The sequence below is a fragment of the Streptopelia decaocto genome (genome assembly GCF_964273445.1).
Source record: "Streptopelia decaocto genome assembly, chromosome: 2".
In the NCBI taxonomy this organism is placed as follows: Eukaryota; Metazoa; Chordata; class Aves; order Columbiformes; family Columbidae; genus Streptopelia; species Streptopelia decaocto.
The window spans coordinates 118,723,098-118,741,808 of NC_138655.1; the positions used below are offsets into that span (position 1 = coordinate 118,723,098).

At 42.2% G+C, this 18,711-nt stretch overlaps 1 protein-coding gene across 1 annotated transcript in view; it reads right to left on the reverse strand.

The window, feature by feature from the left end:
* The window catches only part of SH3BP5 (SH3 domain binding protein 5), a 53,054-nt gene extending 41,634 nt beyond the window's left edge, over positions 1–11,420 (reverse strand). Inside the window, exons 1-2 of the mRNA XM_082045034.1 lie at positions 11,276–11,420; positions 9,144–9,206 (exon numbers count right to left, since the gene is read on the reverse strand). Coding sequence (XP_081901160.1) covers positions 9,144–9,206; positions 11,276–11,356 — 144 coding nt within the window. The 5' untranslated portion in view covers positions 11,357–11,420. The remainder of the gene's footprint in view (positions 1–9,143; positions 9,207–11,275) is intronic.
* Between the last annotated feature and the right edge of the window lie 7,291 nt (positions 11,421–18,711).

Below are 18,711 nucleotides of genomic sequence, written 5' to 3' on the forward strand. Positions count from 1 at the left end.
TGCTCTAATTCAGAAGGTTTTTGTCATTATTGTTGACGATTTCTAGAATGCATAACTGTTTATTAATTGGAAGAATTAAAATACACTGGAACCTACCACTATGCTCTCAAAGGGGAGAAAAACTGCAATAATACATTATTTTTTACAGAAAAAGCAACATGCATCTGTAAAAGCTTCTTTACTTCCTTTTTGGTGTTACCCAAAACTTTAACCAGCATCAATAATATTTTAGCCCAATGCAAATAATTTTAGATTCTTAAGACACTGCAGTTTTTCTAAGGAGGTATGCAAATGGGTAACAAGGTCAAAACCAGAGAATTAAATGCACATTAGCTTATTATTTTATTAATTCCAATCCAGTCAATAATCTCATTTCTTAATGAAAGCCTGAAATGTATAATTCAAACAATATGTATCGAGTCAATGATTTTCTCAGTGAGAAGAGTTTGAATATTTCCAATTAAAGTACTGGACACTATATGGTTCACTGCTCAAAATGAGTTTCACAAGTAACTGAAATAAGACTGCAAGCATAATGACTATATTGCAAGAAAAACGTTAAATACTGAGGTATATTTAACATTTTTTTCTTCCTAAATGTGCAGGAACAAAATAAAAAACTCATTTCTAAATGAGCCTGGGCTTTTGGTTCTTACTTCTTTTGTGAAAGCTGCTTATTAGGGCACTAGTTGTGGAAAGCAAATAGTTAAAGAAAAACATAAATGTACACACATTAAGAAAAAAAGCCCTATGCAATGATTCATCAAAAATTCGGTTCCCATGTTTGTAAGATAAGCACTTGGAGCAAAGAAACTGTCACTAGCAAATCCGTGCTGAGAGACCTACCCCAAATTTATTCATATAATAATTATGAACACTCGTATCCAATAGGAAAAAGACGACTGACCTCCACCTGGAGTTTAAAAAAAAAAAGAAAGGAAAAAAAAAAAAAACAAACCAAAAGACACCAAAGACAGAGCAGTCAAACTAACAGCAACTTCTGTACCCATTAATCTCCCGCCAACTCAGAAGAAGCACATACAAATTACTAAACTGCAACTACTCCTATAACTTGGCACCTGAGGCACAGGCCTCGCAAATGGTTAAGCCCACGTTCACCAACGAGCACAGCCCCACTTCACGTGGTAGCTACTTACACAGGACAGGGAGCTCCAGCTGAAGAATACACCGCAGTCAACTTCCAGTTTATATAATTTTCCCCAAAAGATGCCTGCTTCCTATATTCAGGCTTTATTTGGGTCTGACTGTCCTCATTTCTTCCAGTGAAGAACAATAATGAAAATCAAAACAGCCCAGAACTCTATACCCATGTCATCCATCACATGGCTTATTTTAAATGACATTTATTCTCAGGTTCCTGACTGTCAGGAGCACAAGCCTGAAGGCTCCACCACCTTCTGCATGAGAGAACAGGCAGATGCTTGCACTCTGCTGGGGCCAGTCCCTCAATCAAAGGCTCCCAGACTTCCCGTTCAGACATAGCAAGAATCATATAATAGTTTGTGTTGGAAGGGATTTTTAAAGGTGATCTAGTCCAATCCCCCTGCAATGAGCAGGGACATCTTCAACTTCAACAAGCATAGAATCATTTCCATTGGAAGAGACCCTCAAGATCATTAAGTCCAACCATAACCTAACTCTGGCACTAAACCATGTCCCTAAGAACCTCATCTACGCGTCTTTTAAAGACCTCCTTGGATGGTGATTCAACCACTTCCCTGGGCAGCATGTTCCAGTGCCTGACAACGCTTTCTGTGAAAAATTTTTTCCTAATGTCCAATCTAAACCCCTCCTGGCACAACTTGAGGGCACTTGCTCTTGTCCTATCAAGAAGATACTGAGGTTTCTGAGAATGTAATGCCAAACCCATGCCCTCTCCTGCACAACCAGCACAACTTTTACTCCCCACTACACCAGAAAAGCAAACGATCCCACATTGTGTATCTACCCCTACAGCAGCCCAGTGCATTCACACCACCCAGCCTCCCTAATCCAAACAGATTCAGCTCCTGTGGTCTCAGCGGCCAGGGGGCTCCCATCTGGGGGCTTTGGCAACACGGCCTGTGTGCAGGGGCACAGCTCCCTCTGGCAAATACGTGGCCACGCTCAGTGCGTCAGCCCTGCCACATGCTGGTGGAGCACCTGTAAAAGTCAGCACCCTCGGGACACCACAAAATTCCCTGGGTGGGTGCCCCTGGGGAAGCTTAAATATGAAATACAGGTGTAGCAGCTATTTCTACTCTTCACGTGAAACTGGGGAGGTCAGAAGCACCAAGGCAATCACACCAAGAGCGCCAGGCTTGGTGCACTTGCTACTTAAGTGACATGAAAGGCGCACCTGCGGTTCACGGGAAGGATGGGCTTGTGGTCAAGGCAATAACTTGAGAATCAATTTAATTCCCTGCTCTATAGCTGGCTTCCTGTGTTACTGTCAGTCAGACACTTTGACCCACATGTGAAGTGCTTCAAAGCTATAAATGCTCTTGATGGTGTTTTCTGCAAGAACACTCACATCAAAACCTTGGAGGTTCAGGAGCAGCACAGTGGTGCAGCCCATCCATGGTCTCCAGCCTGTGTTAGGAGGACAACTGCACCACCTTCAACCTGGATATCAAATCCCCTACTGTGATGTGCCTTCCTACAAGCGTAACTACTTAACTGCCAAACTCCTGCTTCACTCCAACCTTTACCTCACACACATGGATAATAAAGAATGGAAAAGATGACAATTCCTGCAACATGCTGCCAGGAGCCAAACCAAGATGGTGCAGCACATGCCATGCAACTTTTCTAGCACGGTCCTCAATTTCTCATTTTTGTATCTCAGTTCCTTGAAGGTGATGCTTCCCCAGCAGAAAGGCTAGTTATGGATAAAAGCAAGCATGCAGCCTTAGGTATAAACATTGCGAGTCACGCTATTTCTAGGGGTTTTTTAGGAAAAAAGAAACAAACAAACAAAAACACACTAGTTCCTTTCTCATCCCTGCATTGAATACCTGCACAGACTGGATAAACTTAACAGAAGCAATGCAACTGACATCAGACATCTCAAACAACATTTCAAAAGCCCTTTTCCCCCACTACTCGCTCATAATCTTCTGTGATCATTTTTAAGAACACCTGTTAGTGATTTTGCAAAGAGGAAGGCGACACTGGAAGCTGACTGGCTAACATTTCCAATGTTTTCTCCTTCCGACTTGCTCAGATGAGATTATGATAAACCTCTATAAATCTGGACAATAGCTGATTAAGGCACTTTACCCTCAATGCATGTCGCAAGGTGGAAAAAAAAGAAAGCACTCAAAACTTCTCACTTAAGTTATAGTCTTAATAACTAGACTCTGACTACCTCGGTGTTTGCCATCCACACACTCCAGCTTGGTGCATCGCATTAACTGCTGCGGTTTACTTCTCAACATCTTGTTCTATGGGTGCAAGAGCTCCACTCTCATCAACTTTCTTCCTGGAAATCCTTCACACCTTTGTCCCAAATGACAGATTTCACACGCACAGTTTTAGGGAGGGACCATGCCAGACTGCTACTCCACAAAGGCCTTTGCTGCAATAGTTCATTATTAAAAGCAAACTTTGTTTCCAGTAACTTGCTGTTGGGCAGCTATCTGCTACTGTACCAGAACAGGGACCACACTTGAAGACAGGCCATCCATACAGCAGCATTTTGGAGATCCACCTTCAAATGCACAAAGAAACTAAAATACAATTTTACACTTAAATTATACCTCTTGGAAGATAAAACATACTTGTTTTCCTTTCTCATGAGTGATGGTGATGAGCTGGTGCTAGATGCCAGATGACAGGCAAATAACTATTTCTGCCCATCAAATGAAGCATGTATTTTCAAATAATTTTCTTTTTAAAATGAACTTAACAAATCCACCGGGTATGAAGCACACCTAAATTTCATTTACAAAGGTTGTGCTATGACCTTTCTGACAATTTAGTGTGCAGAACATCCGACAGCCCATTAAACCAGCCTGGGAGGTGCATGGAAAAATAAAATTGCTGACTGAGAGACAGGCTTCACCTACTTGCAAGAAGCAGGCAGTATCCACACCTGCCATCCTCTGCTGCAGAGACCTACCAGCTGCAAAAGCTCATTTCCAAGTTAAAATAGTATTGCTATCAACAACGTCCAAGTGTGAGAAGCAGGAGGGCTTCCCACTTACATACACACCAGATGCACAGGCATGTGCTCGGAAACCTACCTCAGGGCACCAAACAGGTTAACAACATTATTCACATCTATTTGGTGCCTGAGCCATTCATGTAAAACAGATTGACTACCAAAGCTTAAAAAGAAAGTGTAAGGAAGGGGTTAAGTAACTTCTCATTTTTTAAGCATGGGGAAAAGTCTTTTTTTCCCCACGCAGCTACCAATTTGTCATTTAAGAACAATAAAAATTGATATTTGGAAACTGCTCTAACCTCCTGCTTGCAGACAGTTACGGATTGAGACTACAAATACACTGGTATTTTTAGTCCTCTTAGAAGAGGAGAGAGAAAAGAAGGCACTGGGTGCTCCTTCCAAAACAGATTACTCTGCCTAACCCTTCCTCCCTTCAGCTAGAAACCCATCTCTGCCTCAAGAACGTGAATCACGTAAAGCCCTTTGACTCACTCGGGCGACAAAATCTTTCCAGGGCCATAGTGGAGGAAGGAACTTTCCCTTACTCATCCGTAGATGAAAGTGGAAGGCAAAATAAGCAGCGCAACACGCAACCCACACACAGGAGCCATTTCCTATGGAAAAAAGTAGATTATAAAGAGATATGGGAAGATTTGTTGTGCTAGTGCTGGACAAATCCATTGTGTGTGTATATCATGCTCCAAAAAACAGCAGGAACATCAGCCAGTGAGCTGCTTCCCCCTTATCTGCGTACTCTTTTGTGGACACTGGAAAATGCTGCACAAGGATGCTGATAAGACAGCGGATGTTTCTAGAGATAAGTGTTTCCCCAGGCCAAGCAGCCACGCTCAGAATGAGGTTCCTGCCACTGACAGCTCATTGTTCTAAAACTTGAAAGATTGAGGAATTTATTTTTGTTTTTAAGTCTACTTAAAATTCTTGCACGTGACAGGGTCGAAAGCATGAGCTTTACCCCAAAATCAAGTATTTTCGCAAGGAAGTAAGAAGATCAACTCTAAATAAAATAGCCCTTCCTCTTCTGAGAGAGGTTCAAATGCCAACAAGGCTCACAAGTGACAGAGCGCCACAGCTGATCCATCCCTTTCCTTTGACTCTATCCGACACCAACCCAGGGTGACCTTTAGGATAAATCCGGAGCTAAAAGTAACACAAAGTCTTGCAGATCAGGACTAGAGGATCTAGGCAAGCATACAAGAAGGATCCTAACCAAGCCCTATTTACAACAAGCATGGCTGAAAGCAGCACTGTTCAGCTCTGGTTTCCATGTGCAATCATCTCCTCTCTAACAAACACGGGCAAGCTCGTAGCTCCAGCAACACAAAAAGCTCTCTCTAACAAAAACCACATGTGGGATAGCTGGGATTCCAGTGGTCATTTTAATGGTATGTGCTGTATTTCCCCTTCCCGCAGCGCTGCCAGAGGGTCCCTGGGTGAATTTGTCACATCTGAATTGTGCTTTCAGAAGCCAAAGACACGTACAAGTTAGCTGGACAGGCGAGTTGAGCACACTTGTTACGTACATTTGCAAGTCCTGGTGTGAGTTCAGATGGACATGTGTTTCCAATAAACAGGAAAAAAGCTCAAATAGCAAAAGGCACCGCTTGAACTTGCATTTGGCCAAAACATACTTGTATCTCCATGGCAAGATGTTTCCCCCACCTCTTCAGCCACTTCAAACATAAACAGGCATGTTAGCGGAGTCAAGTGTTAAATCTCTCAGAGGACCCTTTCATCCTTTGGCTGTGTCAGTAATGCTCAGTGTTGCACTTAGTATGAGCAGCGTTATGGATTTTAAATCAAGCCTAATCAAAGATTCATTAACAGGCAATACATTAACGCAACATATAACTACCAGCCACTCAGTGCCCTTTAGCAGCTCCACAACTCCTGAACAGGCTGTGAGGATCATTCAGGTCAGGTTATTTCTCCAGGGTTTAACAGGATAGGTCAAAAGAGCAAAAAAAATGAGTAATTATACCAAGTAAAAGAATAGAATTAGCCAACTTCAATGTGTCTGTTCAATCATGCCACACATGCAAATCTACTTCCTTCAGAGGTGGTTTGGGTGCAGAATTTATTTTAAAAGATTAAAAAAAAGGCAGGCTGATCAGAAACAGAATTCCCCATTTCATCACTTCTGTGAGTAACAAATGCCAGTATTTTCTATATTGTTCAAACACTGACACGTCTGCGGCTACACCAAGAGACTGTAGTCTTAAAACTCAAGAAGCCTCTACTGATTTCAGTCCCTTAACAGATAGTACAAGTCACAAAAACATGGGTGTCTTTTTCTGAACTTCCTTCAAAGAAATATAACCCTCCACTCAAATGCTCCCATCCCTTTTCCAGATTATCCTGTGACTAAATTCAACAGTGGGAATGTATGGACTGCAAAGTCATGCTGGAGGAAGTTGGCAATCAGTATCTTGTGCTAGAAAGAGCCTAATGATCCTGTGTTGCCACTAAAGTCAACTATGATCACATATCGAAAAGATTAAGAAAATAATAATAGAAGAACAGGATAAATGCAACCCCATTGTCTGTTTTTAAAAAAAAAAAAAACACAAATCCACATCTTTCTGTTAATGAAATATCTTGCAGTAGCAGCAACACCACAGACTAGGAGGGGTAGCAAGAGGGACCCAAAGCAGCAAACAACAGCCAAAATAGCAAATCTTCAAAGGTAAACTCGGCCTGGCTATCCCAGCAGCCCACATTCTCAGCAGCATTCAAGGATTTTGGAAGTCTTTGAAGTAGAGTGATCCCAGTTCTAAACTTTCCCTTCCAAAGTCTGAATTTATCTTACCAGGCTGCTTGCAAAGCTTTCTTTTCTTGTCTAGAGTATAAAGGCAGGAATTTTCTTCTAACCACAAGTGTTGGGTGGGTTTTTTAGTATCTTTCCTCTAGAAAGGTCTTAAGTCCATTTAAAATGCACTTATCAACACATATATAAATTAAGCCTTGCTTACATCACCCAGATGCATTTGTCCTCAGAATTTAAGCAGATCAAAAGTAATAAAAATCTTTTCAGATTAAAAAATTATGCCATTGCATGATACCACGAACTGGCTTCAATCCAGTAAGATTTTCAGATGAAAAGCAAAGAGAAAACATTCATGAGAGAGCATACAGTTGATGATATGTGAAATTAATTCCATCAAACACTGTGTACAGTAAGTACTACAGACAGATCTGCAGTAAACCTTTAATGACACAGAGGTAGAAAGCACCATATAATCATTCTGTGCACTACTGGACACCTAGTATTTTCTTAGACAAAGTAAAGTAAGCAGCAACGTGAAGAACAAGCTAACGTGGAAACATCATTCTTTTATTTACAATAATATATCCAGGAGCCTTTCAAGCTCATCAGCACATGTCACACACACAGTAGCTACTTATCTCCAGGCTCTACAAACACTTGAACACATGAATAATTTTCATCAAGCAGTAAAATCCCATCTTAAGTCATTGGAACTTATTTCATGAGTATGCATTTGCATTATTATTACTATTCTATCTGCCTCATAATATGTCCTCAGTGCAGGGTTATGACAAGATTAATGAAATCCAGGCAACTATCCATAGCACCATCTTTCAATTTCAGTACCTCAGCATGAAATAAGGAGACTGAAAATATATATATAATGATTTTTTTTTTTAATATATCTATTTAAAGAGTCCTGAAGTCCATTTAATTGGTATCGTTGCAGACCAGCATACTGGGTTTTAAAGTTCACTCATAAAATGTAAATCAAGCTTGTGACACCGTTGTCACAGCTGAAACATAGTTTAATTTTGCATAAAAACAGTCCCCTATTCCTCTATGTTTATTTGCCAATAAATTCATGATCTACAAGCCACAAAGCACAAAAAATGCAAACAAGCAGGGAGAAGAAAACAGCCACACAACAAGGCTGCTTTGTTTCCAAAGAAGTTCATAACCCTATATTCCATTTGCTGCATACAGTAGATACTCCAATAGTTTAAAATACCACCAGGAACCATCCCATGCTCCAGGTACCCATCTCATGAAAACCAACCACCCTGCAAACAAACAAGCCAGACTCTAACATTTTGAGGACCCAAAAGAGAAATCTATAGATGTACTTTTAGAGTATGTTAATCACTGCAATCTCAGCATGCTTTGAGACAGTATTCAAAATACTGTAATGTTATCAGAATTATGTAGGATGTAAAGTAGCATTTTATGCCCGTTTTTCTTTAGCAGCATACTCATCTTACACTTCTCCTGGCTTTATCTTCTTTGTTTTGCAGTTAACAAAAGAAAATAGAGACACACAAGTAAGACAGTTTGTTGTCATTTGTTATTAGATAAATAATGCTGAGTCTTCCAGAATAACTACCAAGTAGTTGAAGGTCAAATTTGGGGCTTTAGAAACAATTTCTTCAGAACTTTCTATTAGAATTTTAATTGCCTAAGAAAACCTCTTTCTACTACTAGGAAGTATTTTCCTTCAACTTTCCTTCATTGCTTTCCTTACTCAGAAAGTAATGACAGAAAAGGCAAAACTAACAAGCTAAAAAAAACAGCCACCAAGGAGGAGATCCTGGCATGTAACTGGTATGGCAAAGACCTCTGAGCCAAATAAACTTTCACTGTCTATAATCACAATAACACAAACCCAAAACTGTCACTTGTAAAAACAGAACTTCTCCAAGTTTAGTTTCAAAACCTAAAAATAAGGTTTGGCAGTGGGAGGATGGAGTTCTCTGCATCGGGGGTTTACAATGTCAGCATTCCTCCACCTTCTCCCTTTCTGTTCCAGCTGTTAGCTCAATGCACACCATTAGAAACATCATCACCAAACTCCGGCTGCCAAATTACCATTCAGGATAGCACAACTCAGGAGGGAACCTACTCAAAAATACTCTTCAGTTGCTCACAAAATCCAACATGCACAAAAGGAAAATGCAAGTATGAATTCTGTACCTCCAGCTCTGTCTCTCTCCGATTGATATCATCTGTAGATTGATTTAGTTTTTCCAGCTCCCCCTAGAAAGAAAGAAAGAAAGAAATGTCAAACACATATTAAGGAATAAGAGAGGGGAAAAAGTGTCTGAGAAGGCTCTTCAGCATCCCCACTGAAAACTCACAAGGGCCATGGCTTACAAATTCAGCAAAAAGAGGAAACCTCGAGACATTTAGAATAACTTTGCCCCTGGTCTTCTATTTTGCTACTTGCAAGAAAAATAATCAGAGAAGCTCTATAGTTTTATTTTAAGGCGGTACATTTCCTGTGCTGGCTTATTCCTCGCTATTAAAAATAAACATAAGGTACAGTAAGTTCTGTCTTGTTAATCAATACAGCCAGTATTTGCTAGTTTCCAGTGAGATACACACACCCCAAAAGGATTAGCATGAAGTCAGTACTATCACAGGAGTCGTACTGTGAAAGCACAGCATTGATAAGAAATATGTCTTGCAGCACGCGAGGCATTTTACTCTGGACTTTGGCAAACCATTTTAGAACAGGACCAGTCAATGGGACATATGATTATGTTTACTTAGTCTGCCTTTGTGCCAACATTTTTGATCTCTTAACACCAAAAACAAAGGTGTTAAATCCCTTGAATAAATATTTACTAGAGGTGGTGTTGGCATGAAGCATGAAGTAAAAACAAAGCTCATTCTTAATGACTTTCTTATCACAAAAAGCAACCCTCCAGAGCAAACTCCAACAGCCTTCTTTATTCAAGTAACATGTTACTTCATGTGAGACCCCACGATTTCAACAGGAGTGTTCTCTAACTGAAACATTATTTAATTTTCAACTGGTGTAACAGAACCCGCCTTGAAATGTTTAGCTGTACAAGCCGAACACTGTAAATTGATTGTCACTTCAGTGATTTCCCAGAGGAGTACAAGAATGACTCTGGTTACAATCAGAAAGGAATTCATTTCAACAGTTCAGTTCTCTCATCCTCGGAGGTCAGATTTCATTTCCAGCTCCTAGGATTTGTAAGATACATATTTGCATACCCATGTATTCCAAAACAGACGCTCATACAGAAATTACCTAATTGCCCTTTAATGTAAGGCTAAGAACCGTTAGGGCTCTCAGAGAGGCCAACACAGGAGCCTGTGTTTTCAAGCAAACAGAAAGCTCAACAAAACCACTGTTTCACCAACAATATTCCAAATCAAGTACATGGAAACATGTTGCAAGCTGAAGAACCCAAGGCCAAAATTAGATCAATAGGCACTAACAGCTCGGCTTCTCAAAAATCAGGGCAGTTAACAGGCTGGCTTTTGGCTGAGGGCCTCGCTCTATGTAACCATGTTCTGTGAATTTTGCAATTGCTCTGCTCGGCCCTGGAAAAGAAATGCTCGCGATGGAGAAAAGAATGACAATTACAGCAAGGAGGGCCCTATGCCTGGGATCCCTCCGCTCAGCAATGTACACACATGCTTATATTCACTCATGACAAACAGTCCCAGCAATGCTGGAGGCAAAAGCCATAAATCTGCAGAGACCTAAAAATACATTTCATTTCAGGGACCATAGAGTGGCTGAAGTTTCCACCAGGCAACTGGTCAAGGCACAATTTTGGGGAGAAAAGCTTTGTTTAGAAAACACGCAAGAATAAAAAGCATCTCAGATGGCATGCGTAGAGAGGAAACACAACCTCCCACTAAAGCTCCTTTTTTAAACAAATAATTTAAAAAAAAAAAACAAAATGGATTTATAGATTTCTGAGCATCAACCCTGTTTCACAAACAAGGTCACGCTGTCATGGTCAAAAACCAAAGGGTAGGGGGATCCCAACAGGAGCAGAAAGGCGGCGGGATGCCCAAGGGAGCCCAGCAGAGCGATCCCCGGGGCTGCGGGGTAACAAAGGGCTGGGGCACCCCGGGGCCGCTTCCCCGGCACCCGGGGCTCCCCTGCACAGGCAAATATATACATATGTGTACGTATGTATATAGATGTGCGTGAACATACGCATCAAAAAGCAAAAATACTTAAAAAATAACAGGCAATCATTATAACGACTATTACATACGTGTTAAATTACAAAATTAAGTGTCTCCCGCACACCCCCAGAGAGGCGGGCAGCCCTCACCTGGATACGGGGGTCCACCTCCTCCTCCTCGGGCCGCGGGCCCTCCTCGGCGGCGCGGCCGCGCCTGCCCCCCGGCTCCATGGCGGCGGCTGCCGGCGCCTCCCGCTCCGCCGCCGCTCGGGCTCCGCGGCCGCCCCGGCCCGGCCCCGCCTCCGGGGGAACCCCTCCCTCCCCGCCACAGCACACCCCCTTCTCTTTGTGCATTCGCACCGCAACGAGGAAACGAGTGCAAAATTGCGGGGTTTCCTTTTTATTCTTCCCCCCCCCCCCCATCCCCATCTTTTCCTTCCCCCCGCGACGCCCCGTTTTATAGAGTTACTGCTCGCCCCGCCATCCTCCCCGCCGGGCTGAGCAACTGCAGTGTGTGAAACCAAAATCAGTAGTTTCAGGTGGAGGGAAATGCTAACGATACCTTTTTTTTTTTTTTTTTTTACTCCCCTCTCTTTTCTTCTTTCCTCTATTTCAGGCCCCGCTGGGGGCTGACACGTCTATTGGAGAAGAAAAGGGGAGAGAAAGGGAGGAGATAAAATAATAAAGGCACTTTCAACAACCTTGAAAATTCAAATGAAATCCAGATTTCTATTGTGTGGCAGCTGAGCAAGCCACTATTGTACCTACCAGGTGCAGCAGAAAAAGAAGTACTAAAGACATCTCCTTTTGTTGTGAATAAAAAGTAACTTCTTGCAAGAAGCACCGATGCTGTGTACATGTGTGGCCCCTGGCTAGCACGGCACTTCAGATTCGGGTACCCTTAATCATGGGGGCAATGCCCAAACGGGCACCCAAACACTAACAGGAAAAGAGTGGGGAGCCCTTGAGTGTACCAGCAAGGATGGGCACCAGCTTCTCTTCATCTCACTTCAGGTACGGCTGAAACCCCTTCTGTGGGCTGCAGCGAAGACATAAAATTTTAAACAACCCTCTCTTATCACAGCGACACCAGAGAGAGATGGACAGCGTGTTCTCTTGTCATTGAAAAGGAAAAATATTGTGCTTTGTCTTTTCACACAGAACCACAAAATCTGATAGTCTCTCATCAGTTTCAACAGGAGTGAGATCCAATGCAAAGGCATCAGTCTGTACTCAAAATAAGGCCTTAGACAAGAGGTGCTGCCCTGTGAGAGACAAAATGAGACGCAAGTGCCATTCTCCTCTGCCCAGCCTGACAATTCAGTAATGCTTCTGCAGTGGTGCGGATACATCACTGCTATTCAGTACAAAAACACGCGCCTTCATCTTTTATTCTTTACACTTAGACATCTATACAAACCACATTTAAAGCATTAAAGAACCACCTATAATTCCCAAATAATATTAGCCACGTGCAAGAATACATCTCATTTTTCCGGCCCTTTGCTTTCTTAATGTTCAGACTGATTCTACATTTGTGGCCATTTAAGTGTATTAGTAAGTATCTCTCTGGTAGATTTAAAGGATAAAATCCCCTCAGTGGCCTCTTGCCACCAGCCCACACAGCTCATGATACCAAACACAACACTGATTGATGAATGCAGAAGTTCGTGCAACACGGCACTATGAAAATGGAAGTACAAGCAACGAACTCCAGGTAGCGAAGTTCCTGTGGGTTTGGTTCAGGGTATTCATGTGTCCAGTGCCCTTCAGTGAGAGCCACAAATGTTCTGTTTCCCTCCTCAAGACATGGAGAAGACAGTCCCACCAGAGCACATGGGCCAGGCTACCCATGAGGAAAAACGAGGCAAGAAGTGGCAACTGGCTGAGCCAAGGCTCTTCCTCAAATCACGCCAACCACATTGAACCTCTTCCTCATTCCCTGTGGGTGGATAACATGTCATTTCAAACAGATGTGGAATATATCTCCACCTTAAAAGTATCACTTTTAATTTAACTCCATTTTTGTTACAAGACTCCTCAAAAGATTAAAAAAAAATGAAACGAAAGTTTAGATGTGGTGAAGAAGTTTGTTTTGTGAAACTGAAGATAAAAAAAAATCTCAGCAAAGCACAAGAAGATAAAACTTAATGTTCATAAGGTAAAAAACAAGGCAAAAGAAAAGCAGTCATGCTCTTCCAAACATTGTAAAGCAACCAAAAAAAAAAAGGACAAAAAAAAAAAAAAGGCAGGAGGAAGAGGAGAAGTGGCACAAACATTTGAAAATAGTATAAACATGGAGAGTGGCACCAACAAACGAAAATAATCAAGGAACAGAGGAGGTGTTGCAAAAACGCAGATGGGTTGTTTGCAACATCTTAATTTCTCCCAGCAGAAGAAATCTTGTAAAGTGGGAAAATAAAAACCTGAATCAGCTAAAGCCAAGTGTTTTACCCTTACTGCTGTCCATTAAGGGAATTCAACATGTACACGCTGCCAGAGGTTCTCAGGGCCCTGGTGTCTCTCATCCCTGGTGTGCTGCGGCTCATGCCAAGACCACGGTGCTCAAACATCCAAAGTTCTCATCACCCTAAAAGAGCACAGAAAACACAAAGCAGCATAAAGAAGAGTTAATGCTGGCAATCCCACTGTTATCACTTACATTTCTAGAAAACAGAACTACATAAAACAGCTACTGTAGCCACTTTTCTCCAAGACCCACGCAATCTGACCCACGGCAACGTCATGCAAAGCACTGCCCACTGCTTGGGGTACGGGAACACTCCCACGCAAACATTGCTCTCCCCAAGGGATTTGTAACGTTTCCGTGAGGACCCTCTTGTTCCACTGCCACCATGACAGTCCCCACGATTGTCACAGCTCAAAATATCCTCCAGCCAAATTCATCAATCTGCTACCACCAAGGCAGAGCAAGCTGTTTCTTTCCTCAGTCCTACAGCAGAATTAGCATGTTGGGAGAGCTGCCTGCAGCTCAGTGCAAGAGACGTTATGAATACACAGGCCCCTTTCCCCATGTCTCCAAAATCCCACACAGACCCCCAAGGCCATTGAGATCATTTTATATCAAATAATTTATATCAAACATTGGAAAGATTTATATAGAAAAAAATTGCTGAATAATGCACAGGTCATTTTTCTTGTAATCACTGCAGACATCATTAAGGCATAAACAGAAAAGTGGCCTTAAGGGCAAGATTTGACGGAAAAGGGAAAGGGACACTATTCAGTATGCATAAAGATCAATAAAAGACTCAAGAATATTATTTGAATGCTCATTTTTTTTCTCTTCCCCATGAAACAGCTTTGCCTGAAGCTGCTGTCACCTGCAAAGGGTGGCAGAGCCCCAGGAGTACCCAAGGAACAGCCCTGCACAGCACACAGGCAGGCGCCCAGCTCCGCTTACATCGGTACAGTGCAAGGTGTCAACTGCGGACGATGGCATTTGGGCATTACTTTTGCCAAGTCATGAGTAATCTCACCCCGGCAAATTTCTCCTATGTGAGCTGTTAAAAGCCAGACACCTCCCCAACCCCACCCCGCCCCCAAAAAGTCATGCTGACCTTTCCGCTTCCCCCACAGGTCCCACACATGCCAAGGCGGCTGAATAAAGGCTGAACAAGGTTTGACCGAGACAGTCTGTGCTTTCTCCTATATCAATATTTCAAAACCCTGGTCTGGAGCATTCAATATTTGAAGAAAGCACTGTGCAGTCAAAGTGGAAAGAAACAGCTTGCTCTTTCACTAATGGGATTCCAGAGTGGCTGTAGCAGAGGATTAGCCCAGACCCACTGGGCTGGGCTGCAGCTTGACACAAGCTATGCTGGAGATGGTACAGGTCACCTAAAAAGCATGAGGAGAGGCACCTGTGCTGGAAGAACCATGATGCAAGTTACTTCACCTCCCAATTTAATTGCACCAAGCAACACCTCTGTGTCGTGACATGACGGCAGGGGTGTATTAGAAGGGGGGCGGTTAGTAGGTCGAGAGAGGTTCTCCTTCCCCTCTACTCCGCCCTGGTGAGACCACATCTGGAATACTGTGTCCAGTTCTAGGCCCCTCAGTTCCAGAAGGACAGGGAACTGCTGGAACAAGTCCAGCGCAGGGCAACAAAGATGATGAAGGGAGTGGAGCATCTCCCTTATGAGGAAAGGCTGAGATAGCTGGGGCTCTTTAGCTTGGAGAAGAGGAGACTGAGGGGTGACCTCATTCATGTTTATAAATATATAAAGGGTGAGTGTCACGAGGATGGATCCAGGCTCTTCTTGGTGACAATCAATGATAGGACAAGGGGTAATGGGTACAAACTGGAACACAAGAGGTTCCACTTACATTTGAGAAGAAACTTCTTCTCAGTGAGGGTGACAGAGCACTGGAACAGGCTGCCCAGGGAGGTTGTGGAGTCTCCTTCTCTGGAGACATTCAAAACCCACCTGGACACATTCCTGTGTAACCTCATTTAAGTGTTCCTGCTCCGGCAGGGGGATTGGACTAGATGATCTTCTGAGGTTCCTTCCAATCCCTGACATTCTGTGATTCTGTGATCTGGGGTACAAGCCTTATTGCTAACACCACATCCTGGAGCACAGAAACTCCTGTGCAAGGGGGATGCTCTCACCAAGAGCTCTGCCACAGTCTTAATTTTGGGAGGAAGTTGCTAAGTAACCTCATTTTTTGGTCCCACAGAAATCCTCCATGAACAGGCAGCATTTGGCAGGGCAAAGAGGGAAAGGTCTGTACTTTGAGGGAGGAGTACGGAGAAGAATTCTGTCTGTCGTTCTGGAGGATAGTTTGCAGATTAGCTATTATATTTTTTAATAGACATTGGGGAACTAGAAGTTGCACTTTAAATGAAATCAGCTGGAAAGAAGTATGCATCAGTGAAGAATGGCTTGGGGAAACACATTAATGACTTAATTTAGGGGGGAAAATCAAAGTGAATGGATAGTGTAATTTTACACATATTTGATAATGGTAGCTTCTGAATGGATTTTAAGGAAGGTTAGGTTTTTTTTTTTTTCCAAATCTCATCTTACATTCAGATTTCTGCTCATACTTGCCCTCAAAGCTTGCTTCTGCCAAGCACTAGAGGCAAGGGCCTAAAATACAAATCAAAGAAACAAGTATCTCCTCTTTTTGAATACTGATAGCATGTTGAGCAGAGTTCTGTACTAATTAACACACATTTGATTACTGAAGACACATCTGCAGTTCATGGAAACCTTTGTGGAGAAAACAGCCTGAAAGACAGAGCCTTGCTTACAGAATACCGTCGCTCTCCTTGAGGGGACTGGAGAAATAGTTCTGCTCTGAACAATTCTTCTACTTTCATTGATTATGGTGCTAGAGGCTAACTTCCAGTTGATCTAAAATATTTAAGCACTGCTGCAATTTGGTTTTGAATAACTTACCATCAAACAAACACAGAAATATAAACACTCCAGTTCTAAGGAGAAAAAAGTGTATAAAACATGGTCCTCAGAATACATTTATGGGCATAAAATCCTCTGTGTAATTTCTTAACTGAAGTAATCCTGAAGACCAGTTTACTACACTGATTTTTGCAGAAATTAGTTTAGCTCAGGGAATTTCTCATTTAAAACCAAACCCACCATCTTCCTCTTCCAAACTGCAGCAAAGACATTGCTCTATCAGCATTCAAAAACCCCATATGCTTTCCTGGTTTTCAGAAGTATGCTGCACATGTTCAAAACATTTTTAAACATTAAGTAGGATCTCGCCCACAGTCACGGTACATTTGAAGATCTAGTTCTCTGTATCTTAATCTTTGATAAGAAGCTAAGTGCATACATTTTTTTGAAGGTATGCACTGCGTTTATGGAAGATTTTAAATTCCCTAGAAATTATTATGTGGGTTATTAAACACTTAAGAAGTGGTCAGAATCAAAACTTCCTCTGGCTTATTTCTCGAGCAAATTTTCATGCTTCCATACTCACAATGGTTGTGGCATGCTCGTGCTCTGCATTTTAGGAAGCACTAAAAATCAATTATCTTTTTTACACCAGTTTGTAAGATGCTATCGCCTTATGAACTTGCATACGAATGATGCACACAAAGACACATTAATGGAGCTTGAGCATCTATGGTGCAAACAATTGTAATTTCCCCACCTACAAGGAATGTATTTAAAGAAAAAGCTACATCCCCAAATACCCCTTAATTTCACTTCTTTTTAACAAGCACCATTTAAGGATGATTAAAAATACCCTCTAGGCTTCACAGGGCTACAAAGAAAGGAGGCTCATTTAAAGAAGTACAATCTGTTTTCTAGCCATGCTAATCTTAATATCTTTCATTAAAACTAAATACAAGGATTATTAGCAAAATTACCTGCTGGGCCAATTTCTACTGGATATACATTTATATCTCATGAGCTGATTTTCTTATTATTCTGAAGCCTGATATTGATGATGCTTTATGCAGATAGTATGAGTGCAATATATATATATATACACACACTCACACATACTATGAGATATATGTATATACATATAAAAATACATGACTAACAGCTTGATGGATTTCCCTGCTTCTTCTTGTTTCATTGGGAAAGAACCACCATCATCACATGACTTATTTTCTCCTCCTCCAAGCTGCCTTTCGGCAAGGCGGGTGGCGGGTGGAATTTCCCCCTGGAAACCATTAGTACGACACGACATCTGCAGGGGAGCACAGCAGAACCACTGTTCCTCTGGCCAAAATACACACTGTGTTGCTTTTGCAGATGCAGGAAATAACAGAAGAACGCGAGCCTCTTCCTCAGATCTGCTGATGAACAAGGAAGATCCCCTTTACAGTGCTTGATACTTAAACAGGGAACACCCCACACCGCAACCTTTAAGTTGAATATATCCACCCAGGTTCCCAGTCCTGCTGTCTGCTTTCCTCGATAAATAGTCTCCCATCAGTTTCAACAGGAGTGAGATCCAATGCAAAGGCGTCAGTCTGTACTCAAAATAAGGCCTTAGACAAGAGGTGCTGCCCTGTGAGAGACAAAATGAGACGCAAGTGCCATTCTCCTCTGCCCAGCCTGACAATTCAGTAATGCTTCTGCAGTGGTGTGGATACATCACTGCTATTCAGTACAAAAACACCCGTCATCATCTTTTATTCTTTATACTTAGACATCTATACAAACCACATTTAAAGCATTAAAGAAGCACCTATAATTCCCAAATAACATTAGCCACGTGCAAGAATACATCTCATTTTTCCAGCCCTTTGTTCTCTTAATGTTCAGACTGATTCTATATTTGTGGTCACTTAAGTGTATTAGTAAGTATCTCACTGGTAGATTTAAAGGATAAAATCCCCTCAGTGGCCTCTTGCCACCAGCCCACACTGCTCATGATACCCAACACAACACTGATTGATGAATGCAGAAGTCTGTGCAACACGGCACTATGAAAATGGAAGTACAAGCAAGGAACTCCGGGTAGCGAAGCTCCTGTGGGTTTGGTTCAGGGTATTCATGTGTCCAGTGCCCTTCAGTGAGAGCCACAAATGTTTCCTCGAAGGTGGTGGTTTCCACAAGTCCTTCCCTTGC